This window comes from Bactrocera dorsalis, chromosome 1 (assembly GCF_023373825.1).
Source record: "Bactrocera dorsalis isolate Fly_Bdor chromosome 1, ASM2337382v1, whole genome shotgun sequence".
Classification (NCBI taxonomy): Eukaryota; Metazoa; Arthropoda; class Insecta; order Diptera; family Tephritidae; genus Bactrocera; species Bactrocera dorsalis.
Window position 1 is genome coordinate 97,993,663 of NC_064303.1, and position 17,334 is coordinate 98,010,996.

Consider the following 17,334-nt stretch of genomic DNA (forward strand, 5'->3'; position numbering starts at 1 on the left):
ATTTGTTGCATAAAATTGTTATATATAAGTGTCTTTTGATGCTAATCAGATCGAATAAACCGATGAATTGTTTATGGCCTGAGGCTAATTGCATTTTCCACATTCCATTCTAATCTGTAATCCATTTCGAGGTTCCCTGATTTTTTAAAGAAAAAAAATATATATATCAGATTTGATGGGAAATGTTTATTATTATTTGAAAGATCATTTATTTTCGAAGATTATTATCTTTTTCAAATGTAGGTCGCGGCTACGATTCAGACGGTCTATCCCTTGAGTTCAATTTGCGATAACGCGTTCGAGCATTTTTGCTAGTAACTGGCGAACGACACGCTTGATGTTTTGGGTCAAAGCCTGAATCGAAGCGGAATTGTCGGCATAGACTTTAGACTTTACATATCCCTACAGGAAAAGCTCTAACTGTGTGATATCACACAATCTTGATGGTCAATCGACCGGCTAAAAACGTGAAATTATTTGTTCACCGAAGTGTTTTCTCAATAAATCCATTGATTGATTAGATGTGTGGAAAGTGGCGCCGTCTTATTGAAACCAACTGTCGTTGATATCACGAGCTTCAATTTCAGGTATCCAATAGTCGGTTATCATGACGGGATAACGGACGCCATGAACAGTTACGTTCGCACCGACATCAATTCTGAAGAAGTCCCCGTCCCATAAACCACACCAAATTGTTATCTTTTAAGGATGAAATGGCAGATCCTGCATCTCTTCAGGTTGCTCTTCGTCCCAAATGCGGCAATATTGAATGTTTATATACCCATTGAGACAGAAATGGGGCTCAGCGCTGAACAAAATATGGCTCGAAAAGTCATATTCTCTTAGCACTTTTTAAGAGTCCATAGAACGAAGCGATGTCGCTTAGAAACTACTGTATTTTTTACGCTTTCAATCGAAGATCTCGACCTAAAATGCAGTCGTTGCATACGTCAGTCCGAGTTGCCGCGAACGGCCCCGAATCGACACTCCACGGTCTTCGTGTACACTCACAGCTACGGCTGCTATAGTTTCTTCACTGCATGCTGGACGTGATCTATTCGCTCCAATATTATCCAATAATGAATATTGGGTCTGAAGATGGGTGATGGTTTTGCGAATAATACGCACAGTAAGCCGATTATGTTGCCCATAAATTGAGCGAAGCATTCTTAAACTTATAACCCCTCTTTGAGATTTCCAAGTAAGACTAGGTTCTGCGGCTAACATATCTGTTCAGATAGTTCTTTCTACGGTTTTTGAATTCATTTATAGCTTAAGGAGCGAATATCGCAACTCGCCTTGAAATTTTCAGAAAATGTCAAAATTGTGTCACTTCACAATGAAAATTGATATAGAGTAATCTTAAAAAGTGCCGTGACAAATAAATATATTTTTTTTGGTATTTTTATGATTTTAGTTTATTTTATGAAACAAAATTTTGTCATTTTTGTGTACTTGTTTTCGTAACACGTTTAAGAATAAGTCCCTAAATAAATTAGGTAAACTTCCACGTATTCATTGAATATATGAAAACAGTTAAATTCCATCCAACGCAATGCATATGAACACCAACTCCATACCGCCGATGAGCGACACCATTCGGGAGCTTTGTGCGAAATTACTGAAAGAGCGTCAACGTCGCGATACGTCGGCGGGACAGAAAAAGAAACGCACCGTACGCAGCGCAATCATAACGGACGACGCACCACCGCTCATTATCAAAAGTCTCGTGGACGTACAACCGCCAACGCGAAACGATACTGAGCATACGAACAGTAGTCGACGTGTTGAGACCTCATTGGATCACATCATACAGCAGCTGCAACGCGGCAAATGGCCATCGGATGTGGTGGTGCTCATCACGCCCGCCAGTAAACACAATAATCTCTACAAATTGCATGTTATCGATCGCAACAATGAGGGACACCTCGGTATGACAAGTATCACCAAGCAGGAGTTGGCTGAATTGCGGGCAAGTAATGTTTTCGAGAAATACGCAACAATTGTGGGTAACAAATATATCGACTTGAAGACGGTCACACTGAATTCGGCCATCATAGCGAATATTATGAAGAATCTGAATGGTGATTGTTGCCAGCAACCGATTTGTGAGCTGCCATTGGCGGTGCCTTTGCCGCAGCATGAAACTAAAGAGCTGGTTGCGCGTAAAAGTAGCTCGGACGTTGAGCTAGACTTAGATGAACCAAAGGCACCACGCGGACGTCGTCGCGGCACGCAATCACGTGACGTCAGCCAATATCATGCAGAGAGTGGCGTACATCTAATGACACTAATCGAACGCATAAATGATGCCATAGAACCTTCTCATACAGATCTACACAATTTCTTCGATCTCGCTGAAACATACAAATTCAAAATCTATATACGTCCAGAGCTATGCTGGAAGCCACCACCACAAGCACCGGCGTTACAGAAAGAAAACGATACCGATTTCGTGCGTTTTAATGTCGAGTGTTTCATGCTCTTCGATAATTATGTTTGCACCATTGCGCTTAACTCATTACAGTTACATCGACAGTTGAAATTGCATCCAGCGATCTTGCCGCGTGTGCACGTGATCGAAGATGTCTGTGAAATTACGCCACTGCCCAAGTGGTTGGTTGCGCTTTTGCGCACACTGGCGGAATGGTTTGGACTTGAGATGTTTTATGATGCTTTTGGAGAATTTGTTTTCGACTTATGTAAGCAGATCACTTGACGCGAGCCGATTAGGAAGGAATGTTTAGAGACGGGTGTAAAATTAACTATTAAATGATCTAATAAATCTATAACAAAAACAAAATATATTTATTATTATATAAATTTGTAGAAATTCGTCTACATAATAGCCTTATGAGTTATAATGGTTAAGATATAGCCCATCTTAAAAGATGATCTCTCTCATAAATCTATGAGACCCCTATTTCCAGTATGATAAAACAACAACTTTTAATTTTTTTAGCTGAAGGAAGTGCTAATATAAAGTAACCGATCTAAACATTTTCATCATACAGGCTTCAATTGTTTTTCGGAAAAGCAGTTTTTGTGACTTTTGTGGTACCTAAAAGAAAAGATCCTACAACATTTCTTAGATTCTCCAGCGAATCTAGAGCTATTTTTTGTTCATTGACAATCTCTTACGTCTACGTTTTCAAAATATCGACAGTTCGGTGGATATACATAGCTTTAACTTTAATGAAAGATTTCGGCAGTCTTACCTTCGGGGAACCTGGATACATAGCCGACACTGACATTGACCGTCTGAACTAATTTGCCTTTGGCTCGAGACGCTTTGTCGCTTTAATATATTTTATAGGAGCTTCGGAATGGACCGCTGTTCTAAGCTGTTCAAGTGAGATTCCTGATGGAATCGGCTTAACTCTTCCAAATATTTTACTCTGTCCGTGAATTGTCGATACTTTTATCAAATTCTTAGACAATTTTCCAACACTTTTTCTTTATTATCCAAGATCTCGGCAGTCATCGGGGAACCTGGAGACATAGCCGACAATGACGTTGACTATCCGAACAAATTTGTGATAAGCTCGAAATGCTTTGTCTATTTGTAATGGTCATGAGGTAACACCACGGACCGCCGTTCTAAGCTGTCCAATTGAGATCCCTGTTAGGATCGATTAACTCTTCCAAATACTATCTTTTGTCTGTGAGTCCTCGATCCTTTGGTTAAATCCTTAGACATCTTCCAACAGTCTTCCTGTTTTACTTTTCGTTCTTCGAACCAGTCGAACATCTTTCCAGAATATAAACAAAGGAAAAGTACTATAGTGGCCTCTTTATCCAATTTTACCGAACGCAATTGATGATGTCAAAAGTTCTTTCTTGTATCAGTAAAACGACTTTTGGTAAGATTGGTATCTTACTGGAAGTAGCCATTTCAAACAACTATAACTCATTGATTTCCATTTGATGTATGTCTCCAAACTATAAACATCTATAGCAATAAAAATTTAATTTTGTTTTTTGCAAATTCAATCTTTTTTATTAACAAAATACTAAAACGAAACAAAAAGTTAAAAATCAAAACAAGCGACACCCTTAATTTATAACACTGTTGTTGTCCAAATATGAAATTGTTATTGTGGGAAATCATTACACCATAGTCACAGCCGAGTTCAGAAAACGTAATAGAATATCTCATCAATATCTCAAAGGACTACCAGTTTTATTAACCATAGTACACATAAGGATATGAGGCCACAGCTGGGTACGAGCCATATACGTATTGTGGGTTGGGCTCAGGGTTGGGACCAGCCACTGGTGAGGGTACAGCCATTGCAACAGCGAAGAGAGCGGCAATAACGAGGATCAACTGTGGGATTAATAGATACATATATATTTTAATTAAATATTAGAAAGGTTGTCCTCCTCCAATTTCAAACTTACCAATTTCATCATTTTGATAGTGGTTTTTGTTTTGAGTTATTATAAGTGCGAGAACTGCAAGTGGAATGTTGACTGCGCATGCCCAAAAGGCTATTTATACCAAATTAGCAATATCCATTCTTATATGTACATGTATATAAGTACATACACATAAACTGTCTGACATTTCGTCATCGTCTCTAAATTTGGCACTTTTATTTCAAAGCACAGGCAGTCACAACAACAAAAGTGGTCAAAAATAATAATAATAACAATATCAATTAAATCGACCGCAATTGCTTCGCGAATTCGAAATTTCATTATCAGCAATGACATAACAATACACGAATAAGACGCAGTAGCGCCAAACAGTTAAGCTTCTTCGTTACCCCACGGCTGATTTTGTGAGTAGCTCTCCAGCGTGTGGCGAGAATACTTTCGTTCTTTTTACTTGACTTTTTCTAATTTCATATGCTACGTGCGGTGCGTCTCGTAAGGAGTTCTAAATTTATACAAATACAAATTTACATATGTATATATGTACCTATGAGTATTCGGTTAAAAATAAAAGAGTACTTATATATGTACATATATAATAAAAACTATAGAATATGCTAATAACTAGTGACCATTTTAAAATCATTACTTTATGGAGTTTATTTTGATTCACTATTCAATGTAATCATAGAATGAGTTTTAGCGGTTTTTCTAGGGGAGAATTTGTTACTTAGTTCATAGTTTCCAAGGTCGTTGTTTTGGATACATACCATGACTATAAAGAATTTCAGTTAAGTTCACAGTACGTCTTTCGACACATGAACCAATGAACTCAAATACTCATGATATTGGTCTTTTCGTATTTCTAATCAAATTTCAACTTATTATTATGTTTTTTTTTATTTATAATAAACTTTAATGAACCAAATACCTAAATACCATTTTGGTCGACCACCTTTTACCATTTTTCCGCTAGAGATATTACTCCATCAGTGTAAAACTTTTCTGGTTTCTCGGCGAGAAACTGCGAAAAGTAATTTTCACAGGCTTCATTTGAAGCCGACTTTACACCACTAAGGGAGTTCTGTATTGACCGAAACAAATAGTAGTCCGATGGTGCAAGGTCAGGGCTATATGGCGGATGCATCAAAACTTCTCATCCAAGCCCTCCCAGTTTTTGCCAAGTCATCAAAGGTGTGTGTGGTCTAGCGTTGTCCTGATGGAAGACGATGCCCTTTCTTTTGATCAGTTCTGGTCGTTTTTTTGGATTGCTTGCTTCAATCTCATCAGTTGTTGACAGTAAAATGTAGAATCAATCGTTCGACCAGGCTGGAGTAGCTCATAGTGGAGGATTCCTTTCCAATCCCACCAAACACTCAGCATAACCTTTCGAGGCGTCAATCCTGGCTTTGCGATCATTTGTCGAGCTTCACCATGCTTGGACTATGATCTTTTTCGCACGTGTGTATGAATAATTTAGAAATATCCAAAGTGTTCAAGTATGAATTTTTTATAAATTCTTCCTTATATTTTTCTCAGTGCTTACACTTGTTTTGAATACCAATCAAATCGACTATTCTCAAAAATTCCAGTTTAGCTTGATGGTTGATATGAAAGACTGATAAAATACTTTGAAATAATCAGCAGCATTGAAATTGCACATACAAAAGTAACAGACTCAAAAACAAAAACTCGGAGTTTCCAGTAATTGTTATTATGTTTTTTCATATGGAAGCGCAAGATTCTTCAAAACAGCCTTCTCCAACAACTTAACTTAGAACTTGGACGAAAGAAAGAAAAAAACTGAATTTCTGACAGAAAATTTTACAAAAAAAGTTAAAATTTCGCGACCTTTTTATCCAATAATTGTAATCCACAAAAAATCCTTCGTCCAAGTCTTTAAGAATTGTATGTCAAAGACCTGTCTAAAATTTCATGAAGACCAGTTGAGCAGAGAAATCTTGCCAACCGACTTCAAAAACACATTTTCGAGAAAAGTGCGTTTAAGAACGGTGCACTTAGCCTAGTTAGCCTCCAGCGCATAAGTTCTCAAGGCTGTATCTCCGAAACTATTACCCGCATCAACTTAACAATTTATGACAATATTCTAGAGATGTTGTGGAATTTAACAAGATAATAAGAAAAGTGGATTTTGTGAAACCCGTAAACCCATGTAACCCCTTAAGTTATTTAATAATATTAATAGATCCCATCATAAGTAGGCTAATAATGCTTTACTTGATTAATAGTGACCTTTGAAGCGTTTCAGGTAGTAGCAAAAGTGTCTAGATCGCTTTGTGTTAGAAGAATACTGATATTTTATATTGATAGATTCGCGTATTCGGACCATTGTTTTGCGATGTTAACCCTATTATTCAATAGGTTTTAGTCAAAAATTCTTATGCGCTCTTAGAGTTCGGAAACGGTGTAATTTAACAACATGTTTCATATTGACAACAGCATGTCCATACAGCCTTCCAAAGGATGTTGAAAGCCGCTTTAACATTCATATTGATATTTTGCATATGTGTGTATATGTACTTAGTACAAAATATCCAAAATTTATGTTCCACTTGAATCAATAAAATATGATAAAAGGTCGAAATGTCAAGTGGCTGCAAATGAGCTTATATTTACAGCAAAGCACGAAAGCTTATTAGTAATAGCACACATAGCTGTATAAATGCACAATATACATATACCATATATAGACATACATATGTGTACATATGTATATGTACCTTTATACATATATGGATATGCATACGATGTATTAATTTAAATTACTAATTAGAAATTACCCCGAATATTTAGATGCGATTTCATATATCAAAATCTCACAGATGAATCCATACAGTTACGTAGATACTATGTATGTGTGAGTGGAAAATGTTGAAATTTGCATTTTTGGCATTTGCCTAACCATACTTTTAATCCACACATGAAATGAAATGATTATAAATGTGCTAAATGGCGTTGCTCGTTTTGCGTCAGGATTTTTGGGTGCAAGAATGAATATATTAAATGCGATGGTATTTTGAGTATTTTTAAATCGCTATAAATAAATGGTAGCGATTTTAGGAGGAGCTATTAATTTGTATTATTATTTTAAGATTGGTTTCTTAAAGGCTTTTTGCACCATTTGGTCCTTTAGTTATATATGGTTTTAAGCTTTACAAAATAACTATTTCTATATACTTAAAGGAATATTTTGATATACATATTTTCTAGTGAGTTTCCGAATTGTTTACATTTTGTCCTCCTTTGCTGTTGTGATTCCGGTCTTTTCCATGGATGAAACTAGAAGATATTCTCCGCACAATAACTTTCAATCGAAATACTTAAATTAATTTTTAAAAAAAGTTCAAAACAAGATTTTTTATCAGATCAAAACCTTGATAGATTGAATTATATACAGAACAGGCATAACAAATTACAGAACGATCGGATTATTTGTCTTCGAGTTAGCACTGCAGCAAATTTGAAAAATACTGTCGGGCGGATTGAACTGAGCGGCAAGTCTTCAAATGGCTGCAGCTCAGAAAATATTTAAGTTATCAATTTTAGAATTTAGTATGTTATTTTTTAAGGTATAAACTACCAAAATATGAAAAAAACACAAAAAACGATTTTTTTGAAAACTTGACACTAGATGTGCCCCTTAATATAGGAGTCGATTTTCGAAAAACGTTTAGCTACTAAAGGAGGTATAATGATCCTCAGAACTGCACCTTGCATCTTTTCATACAAAGTCTATAAAAACTGGTCTGCTTCAAACTTGCTTTTATGTTCATAATTAAACCAAATGAAACCTTGCATAATTTATTATTTATTTAAAATTGCAATATTTCATTTAACAGATATCGAGATATGTATATCGAAGATCTGTGACACATTGAACTTAGCGTTTCTGTTTCTAAACACGTAAATGGATTCTTATTTAATGCCTATACGGCATTACACTATAAACGGACTCTTTGTTTAAGCCATCTAGAATTTTCAAAGAATCATTTGAGAGAGACCCAAGCTCATTGTGCATTCTGCAACTCACTGAATTTGATAAATTATACGATTATTCCACTCCAATCTACAGGGTTTGTCCGGACAGTAATAGGACTGACTGTACGCTATTAAATTCTGTGTGGAATTCGGTAAATCTGCGACAGAGACGTTTGATATGACCAAGCGGGCTTACCCAGATATTGCTTTAACAAGAAGTGGTGTGGTCTTTGGAGGGCCGGAAAGAGGTCGCTGATGAAGACCAGAAGAATGAGCAAATCCAAAGTGAAAACCATGCTCATTGTCTTTTTTGACATCAAAGGCATCGTCCACCATAAATTTGTTACTCCTGGATAAACCGTCAACACAAGTTTTCGTGGAAGTCTTCAAGAGACTTAAACTAAGGGCCCATTGGGTCCGACCAATTGGAAGTTGCACCACGACGACTCCACGGCACACATCACCTTTCTTGTGAACAGCAATTTTCAAAGGTTACTGGACCTAACCAAGGCTGGCATTCCAAGCCCTACAGCCTAGATGTAGCCCCCCAGACTTTTTTGTTTCCCCAGACTTTTTCGTTTCCTTGCCTGAAAAGGCCGATGGCTCTCAAGGCTATTCCGGAGAATGCCTTCTCTGCCGCCTTCAATGCTTGAAAATCTTAATCGACGCAGAAGGAGCCTATTTTGTAAGTTCTTAAATAATTTTAACGATTGGTTCAATAATTCTTATAAATCATATTACTTTCCGAATAAACTCTGTATACCGTCTATTCCGCCTCAACTGGTTCAAGGCTATGTATTCGCTAAGGAAATGTTCTAACATCTCATCATTCTACACACACGCTCTGCATTATGTCCATTCCAATTTAATATAATATAATGCCATCTTACTTATAAGTAGGAAAAAGCTTTCTGGTCTTTCCTATACTACTTTTCTAGAATGCTCAATATTATAAGTATTCCAAGGCCTGAGGCGTCTTGCTAGAGTCCAATGCTTCAAGTAACCTTTGAAGGAGCTGAATGGTCTACGGCAGCATAAGATAATTGTTTTCCCTATTACCTCCGACCAACTGTCTGCCATTTCATTTCCACCTATTCTTACATGACTGGGTACTATGATGGTTTTTGACCAGTTTTCCATTGAAAATCTAATAACCTTAATAACCATACACAGTAAGAGGTCCACAGATACTCGAGAATTATGGTATACTACTGCTATGAAATTGAATTGAATTTTTAAATTTAAAAATTTAATGTTTTTCGAATCGGTAAATTTTCTGTAAGTTGGTAGTACTGTTAGTGACATCTGTCCCGAAATAGATATTAATTTTTCTTTATTTCTTTGAATAGCTTGCGAAATAACAACTTTTTGAAGGCTCTAGACTGACATAACTTCTTATGGAGACCATCTTCAGAACCTATTTATGAAATTGGCGATTAAAGATTTGGGTATTTCTGTGATTATTTCTATGAGAGCTTAAGATATGCATATATCGCTCATTTGCTGCAAGACCGGCATAAATCAAAAAACGTGATTTTGGAGTTAATGCTGCAGAATTGTTCGTTATATCATGCTTCATGTTGAGTGAAAAATTCATATGAATACCTCTTATATGCTCCGCTTGAGAAGAGGTGTAAGGTTGGAGTCATCGTGTAAGGTTGTAGTAAGTTGAAAACTTTAAACGCGTTTTCTGGCGAATCGATTTTTTTGACTTACGCCGGTCTTGAAGCAAATGAGCGATATATGTAATAGAAAAATATTATTGGTAGTTGTACTCGTGGTTGTAACTCATTTTAAAGCTTTCCAAAACAAAAGGTGAGGAAAAGAGTACAACTTTAAAAAGCTAAAAAAGGACTATATTGTAGAGTTCAAGCTCAGCCAAGGTGTTTTATAATAAAGCTTCGCAGGATTTGTGGTAACAAAATAGGATATTCCATTATAAAACTTTCAAAAAGAAGCTTTTGCGAAATACAATCCAACGGTTTATAGCCAAACCTTGAAATTATGGCTATAAAACGTTATCTAATTGCACATACATTCCATTTTAGTTTATCTTTATAGAAATACTAACTGTTATACGCCTTCTATAACATTATCCTTGCCATAAACCAGGAAGCTTTTGAATTTCAACAATGCTAGAAATCTCACGCTCAGAGCATTTTAAGCGCACACACTACAACTCTCCCTTACATTGTGCTCAGCGCCCACACGCTCGTACGCATATTCTGTATGCCTTAGGCAACATGTTGCCAGCAACATGCTACGACACCAGACGTTCTCACACCGGCAGGTTCGTGAACTGGCGCCACATGACATCACTTCGAGACTCGTTGACGCGGAGCACACTGGCGTCGTGCAACATGCTCGACACGATGCTGATGATGCCACCACACAAACACTTACACACATACGCGACCACGCATACGCCCATACCCGAATGGATGGCGGTGGCATAAAGTGTGTCAACATGTTTAACGAGCTGCATGAACTACATTTCATTTGTTCAAAATAAAGGATACGACAGGATGCGAAGTAACTTCAGTGCAATTTCTGATACAGCCGAGATTTGAACGCGCTCTACTGACAGCGAATGCCACAACGGTAAAACGGATAACGGCAATTGTATCATATACGCATACGATATGTGTGTGTGTGTGCTTTAGTTGGGCTGTCAGTGCGTTGACAGCGTGTTGGTAGCGGTGCATTGACGCTCTTATTTAATTTTCGTTTCGGTTATTCAACTGCACCGCATTTGTTATTGTCGGCGCACTTTGGAGCATCGTGCTGCCGAATCGCTTTGCCGCTCGTGCGAATCCTTCGCCGCTTGTTGTGTCATATGAAGTAAAAATCTCAATTCGTGCGTGTTGGTCGTTGATGGCCATCAACAACATTCGCATCCTTGGTTTGGTGGCTTTGCCGTTTGCTTGGCAGCAGGAACAATTCAGTCATCATTGTGCAGTGGCGGCGTTTTGACGCGTTCTCCTCTTCTTCTGCTGCTTCGCACTAACCAATACTTGTCGTCCAATACAACAAAAGCTCTCGAAGGCTAATACGAGTTAACGAGTGTGCAGTGGCAAAGCCGTAAAAGGATAATCGGTTGAAAATTCAAAGATTCGCAGGCAAAAAAAAAACACAAAATTGTGAAGCAGCGAAATTTGAAATACTTGCGCCAGTGTACGTCGCCTGCTGGTCGTTCGTACTGAAACGGGTATTCGTGCGTGTGCGTGCCCGCGAGTGTATGCTTTGTTTTGTGGCTGCTGACTACTAACGAACTCGTTTATAACAGGAAATTCATGTTTCAAGGATAGGTTGGCGGCAATTTTGAAAATGTTGTCATCGGTGGCGGCATGCCGCTGTGGGCGTTGTTGCTGCCAGTCTGACCTGCAGCACGCATTTTTTTTGCTGTTGGCGTTGGTGAACCTTGTGTGGTTGTAGTGTGTGTGCAGCTTGGCCACTTGGTGATGAACGGTGTCTTCTTTGCGTTTTTTTTCTTGGCTAGCACTATCTTCTTGGCAATTATATGTCGGCTTGGCAAAAGCTTCCGAATGATGTCATGCGTGTGATAGTGCGTAGCTGCGCAAAATATTTATTGTATTGTAAAATTGTATGTTTAAAGCATAGCAAATTACCTATGTGTATGCGAATGACAACAGCAGTGCTTATAAATTAATATATGCAAATGTGTGTGAATAATGATAAAAACTATTAAAAGTGAGTTGAATATACATACAAACCAGGTATGCGAGTAAAAAATTACAAAAATAAAAATAAGCAATTTGAAGTCAAAGAAAAAAGTGCAAACATAAAAATTGGTTAGAACGAAATAAAAATTAACAAAAAAAAAAACAAAATAGTGAAATCTAATTATTTTTAATAATATGTTATGGGTAAAATGATATGGAAAATAAAAGCAATTGAGATATAAACTATATAACAAATTAAAATATAATAATATAAAACAAGAAAAAATTTTTAAATAAAATAGGTATTGAAAAAAAAAATTAAAAAAAACGAAATAAAATAAAGTAAAAAAAAAATAAAATAAATTAACGTAAATTAAATAAAAATAATGTATAATGAAATATAGTAAAGTAAAATTAAAAAAAAATTGAAAAAAAAATAAAAAAAAAATAATATTAAATAAAGTAAAATATAATAAAAATTAAATGAAATAAAAAAATAAAATAAAAAATAAAATAAAAAAATTTAAATTATAAATAAAATAATATAAAACTAAAAGATTTGAGTAAGTTAATTTACTAAAATTAAGTAAACTAAAATATAACAAAAATAATATAAACTAAAATAATATGAAAAAAATAAAATAAATTAAAGTAAAATATAATACACATTAAAATTAAAAATAAAACGAAATAAAATTAAATTAAATTAATAAAGTAAAGAAAAATATAATGAAAATTAAAATAAAAAAAAAAAATACAATAAAATTAAATTAAAAATAACTAATTAAAATAAAATAAAAAATTAATAATAAAATAAAATAATTAAATAAAATAAAAAAAAATAAATATAAAAAAAGAAAGTAAAGTAAAATATAATACACATTAAAATTAAAAATAAAACGAAATAAAATTAAATTAAATTAATAAAGTAAAGAAAAATATAATTGAAAATAAGTTGAAATAAAATAAACCGAAATAAAATAAAAATCAAAATCAAATAAAACAATTAAGCTAAAAAAAAATAAAAAAACAATAAAATAAGATAAAAAAAATAAAAAGAAATAAAATAAAGACAATTAAAAAAATTAAAAAAATATAGTATAAAAAAATTAAATGAACAAAATTAAAATAAATAAATAGTTCTAGTTCTTTTCCTAACTTTGTTTGATATAAAAAGATTTTGTGAAGTTTAAAATAAAACAAAACAAAGAAAAATATATACTTTATAAAAAACTAAATAACATAAAAATAATAAAATAAGATAACAACAAAAATAAAGACAATTAAGAAAAAAAAAAAATTAAAAAAAAAAATTAAATGAACAAAAATAAAATAAATAAATAGTTCTAGTTCTTTCACTGCCACTTTGTTTGATATCTGTGAAGATATCTTATCGCATAAAAAGTTTTCTATACGAAAACTTGATTTTGATCGTTTGGTTTGTATAACAGCTATATTCTATAGTGGTCCGATCTAAACAATATGTTCGAAGATTGTAGCGTTGCCATAGGCAATGATTCAAGCAAAATTTCGTGAAGATATCTTGTCAACTAAAAGAGTTTTTCACTTTTCAGATATCAAGCATTGATTAGGCAATGGTCGAAAGTATGTCGATTTCGTGAAGATATCTTGTTAAAATTTTTTTTCATGCCAGAACTATACTACAGTCCTATCTGAATAATATATTTAAAGATAGTAGCTTTGTCCTGAGCAATAATCCATGCCGATTTCGTGAAGATATCATTTCAAATGAAAATGTTTTCCATACAAGCAATTGATTCGGATCGTTTATTTTCCATGGCAGCGATATGCTGTAGTGGTCCGATATCGACGGGTCTGACAAATAAGCAGCTTCTTGGGCAGAAAAAGATCGATATTTCATATGATAGTCTGTACAGACGGGCAGACGGACGTGGCGAAATCGACTTTATATCATATCATACGAACTGATCGTTCAAAATCAAGTTCATAAATGGAAAAATTTTTAATTGTGAAGGGTGTTATACATACATAGCTTCGGTGCAACCGAAGTCAATGTTTTTTTTTTGATATTGAAATACAGCGAATGTGAAAAAATCATTTAAAATTGATTTTGATTCAAATTGAATTAAATATAAAGAGGCTTAAGTGCATTTAATTCAATTTATTAGAAAAAAATTAATTTAATTAAAACAAAAGTTTGATTTACACAAAAAATATATTACAGAATTTATAAATAAATTTATTTACTTTAATACTAAAAAATGGAGATATAAAAAAAAGTATGAGATTAAAAAAGATTAGTTGCAGAAATAAACTGAAAGCATAAAAAAGAAAAAATAATGAAATAAAATAATACTAAACAGCGTTAACACTCAACACATGCAAAAGTGAATGATTTAACATACAAACAAACTAAATAAACTTCCTTAAAGTACTACAACAACACATTAACGTTAATAGCAGCTAATTCTATACAAAACAGTCCTTACAACTGCACATTTATGCCACCATTGAGGGCTATGCAACACATACAAAATGGATTTAATTACCCATAAAGGATTACGTTAACATTAAAAAGGATAATTTAGCAGCACATCAGCGGCCAGCAGACTCTGTGACAACAGCAGACGCCTAAATACAGTTACGCATGATTTTAGTGGATTTCGAGCAGTATATTCAATGTGACAGCAACAACAACCATCAGCTAACAACGCACATAAAATAAGTGGCTTAAATAACATTATAAAGGGCTCTCGTGCATGCGGGCGTGCGTGTGTATGTGTGTGTGACGTGCTAACAAAACAGCAACCACAATAACACGAATTCGCAATGGATTTATTATTTCTATTACATTTACTCATTCTACTCGTCAGTCAAAATGGTAATATACTAACTACTATATACCATATACAATGATTACACACACACACATACAGCGATACATTTGCACACATACTAATCCAACTCGGACATTCATGCTAATTATATAATATATTTTCTGGCATTTAGCGTTTTATCTTAATTTGTATATTTTATTTCTGGTCCACTTCTGGTATATTTGCAATGCAAGCATTTGTTTTTGGTTTTGTACTTTTTCCCCTTTACGCTTTATCCTTCCGGCCTTGCGGCTGTCAAGGCTTAACGCTTGCATAATGGGGAAATGTCAAGAGTTGTCATGTGATGAAATTGTTTCAAGCTCTTCAAATGGTTGGGCTTGTGAATCATGCCAGCGTTTAATGGTAGTTAGTGTGGTGGAAAATGAAAAATGTACATGTGTGTGAAGTGAAGTGTCATTAGCCATTTGTGGTTAAAATGTCCGTAGAAAGAAAGAAAGGAAGAGAAAGGAGTTCTAAATCGCAAAAATGCTTTTAAGAGAGTTTATCGCGAAGAAACATTGAATTTTTTACCTGGGCGTATCGACTTCGACGAAGCCGAGAAAGCCTAATTATATTCGTCTAGAAATGGATATATTAGGTATGGGCTTAGATTTATAAATATATACATACTAATGGGTCGAAAAAGTATTTTCGTATTTCTAATCAAATGTTGACTTAAATTTTTTTTTATATATGATAATGAACTTTAATGAATCAAATATGTACCATTTTGGTCGACCACTTTTTGCCATTTTTCCGCTAGAGACATTATTCCATCAGTGTAAAACTTTTCTGGTTTCTCGGCGAAAAACTGCGACAAGTAATTTTCACAGGCTTCTCTTGAAGCCAACTTTACTCCATTAAGGGAGTTCTGCATTGACCGAAAGAAATGGTAGTCCGATGGTGCAAGGTCAGGGCTATATGGTGGATGCATCAAAACTTCCCAGCCAAGCTCTCCCAGTTTTTGCCGAGTCATCAAAGATGTGTGTGGTCTAGCGTTGTCCTGATGGAAGACGAAGCCTTTTCTGTTGATCAGTTCTGGCCGTTTTTTCGATTGCTTACTTCAATCTCATCAGTTGTTGACAGTAAAATGTAGAATCAATCGTTCGACCAGGCTGGAGCAGCTCATAGTGGATGATTCCTTTCCAATCCCACCAAACACTCAGCATAACCTTTCGAAGCGTCAATCCGACCCATTAAATTTTACACAGACAATTCATGTGGTGCCCAAATATCGAGCTTCTTTTTGTAGCCAGCCTTTTTTAAATGGTTCAAAACCGTTTGATGATGAATGTTAAGTCCCTTAGTAATGTCATGGCGGCTACCCAATATATTATGAACTTTTCGAAACATCAAGCGATGAGATTCAGTAAATTTAATCGGACGAGACCAATTGGAATGTAAATATGTTTAAAATAATGTTGACATCACAAAGTAAGCGGTGTGGTACTGACTGCCTTGTGTCATACAGCACCAGTGGACATAGCCGCGAAGTATTTGGCCGCGAAATTGTCCGTAGACTCAGAGAATCAGAGTACTTAAATGACTGTGAGTGTGGGATTTCATTTCAAAATCGTGGATTACCAGGTCGCCGAACCAGCCCTAGCTGACTCTTCTCTGATCGCTTACCTTCGAGGGAGACGTGGGAGAGAAAGATTCGTTAGAGGAGAAGGGCGGTGATTTTTTTTATGGGTGGATCAATACTTGCGGGGAGTGTTGATAGAAGAGTACACTTTCGCGAACTACGGTTTAGTTTTTTTCCTGAACAATGAGCTTATTCCAAGGGGAGATAGCTGCTATAAAGGTAGAATAGATCTACTGCTCCGGTGCGCAGCTTCCTTTAGAGCGATGACTATCCACTCCGATAGTAGGGCTGCGACATTAGCCTCGAGTTCTCTGACTGTGTGCTCTAGACTAGTGAAACGATGTCTAGAATTCTCATCTTTATTATTATAATTATACAATTAGACTGGTTTGGGTGCCCGGCCATAGCAGGAAGCTATAAGGCTGATGGGCTCGCTGGGCAGGTACTTCAGTCACGATAACTCCGGAATGGGGATGGGTGAGAGATCTGTTGGCATCTTCTGGTTCACTGCTGAACTGTTGGGCCTCAGACCCTGGTCGACCACCAGCAGCTATGCAGTCACAATGTACTTTTGGCCCAAGGTAATGCGTAAGAGATCTATGGAACTCTTCGCACTCAAAAAAGTTCGTATCCCAATAGTTGTATGAATTGTAACTGTGAGATATTATTTGAAGTTCTGCTGTTGATATACAAGTATATATTGCCTGAGGTTTGACTATCGTATGCTCTGAAACTTAGTAGACCACAAACAAAATATAGAACTATTGATTGTGATTTCATAGAGTATATCGTACAGAAATGAAGACTAGTTGAGAAAGAAGTTTTGTTG

At 35.4% G+C, this 17,334-nt stretch overlaps 2 protein-coding genes and 1 long non-coding RNA gene across 3 annotated transcripts in view; 2 read left to right on the forward strand and 1 right to left on the reverse strand.

Annotated features, from left to right (window-relative positions):
- Nucleotides 1-1,382: 1,382 nt before the first annotated feature.
- LOC115065774 (uncharacterized) lies at nucleotides 1,383-2,950 on the forward strand. Its single transcript, XM_029548478.2, has one exon. The coding sequence runs from the start codon at nucleotides 1,556-1,558 to the stop codon at nucleotides 2,717-2,719; it is 1,164 nt and encodes a 387-aa protein (XP_029404338.2). The 5' UTR covers nucleotides 1,383-1,555; the 3' UTR covers nucleotides 2,720-2,950.
- Nucleotides 2,951-3,967: 1,017 nt separating this feature from the next.
- LOC125775812 (uncharacterized) lies at nucleotides 3,968-4,838 on the reverse strand. The gene is made up of 2 exons (XR_007421388.1): nucleotides 4,405-4,838; nucleotides 3,968-4,330 (listed from the first exon to the last, which is right to left on the reverse strand). It is a non-coding gene; the product is annotated as an uncharacterized LOC125775812 (long non-coding RNA).
- Nucleotides 4,839-10,918: 6,080 nt separating this feature from the next.
- Nucleotides 10,919-17,334, forward strand: part of LOC105234142 (neural cell adhesion molecule 1-A) — a 31,076-nt gene continuing 24,660 nt past the window's right edge. Inside the window, exons 1-2 of the mRNA XM_049446644.1 lie at nucleotides 10,919-10,980; nucleotides 14,269-14,925. Coding sequence (XP_049302601.1) covers nucleotides 14,874-14,925 — 52 coding nt within the window. The 5' untranslated portion in view covers nucleotides 10,919-10,980; nucleotides 14,269-14,873. The remainder of the gene's footprint in view (nucleotides 10,981-14,268; nucleotides 14,926-17,334) is intronic.

Bases quoted from the DNA above. Each gene is read 5' to 3' on its own strand.
- LOC115065774 (XM_029548478.2), top strand. From the start codon at position 1,556: ATGCATATGAACACCAACTCCATACCGCCGATGAGCGACACCATTCGG.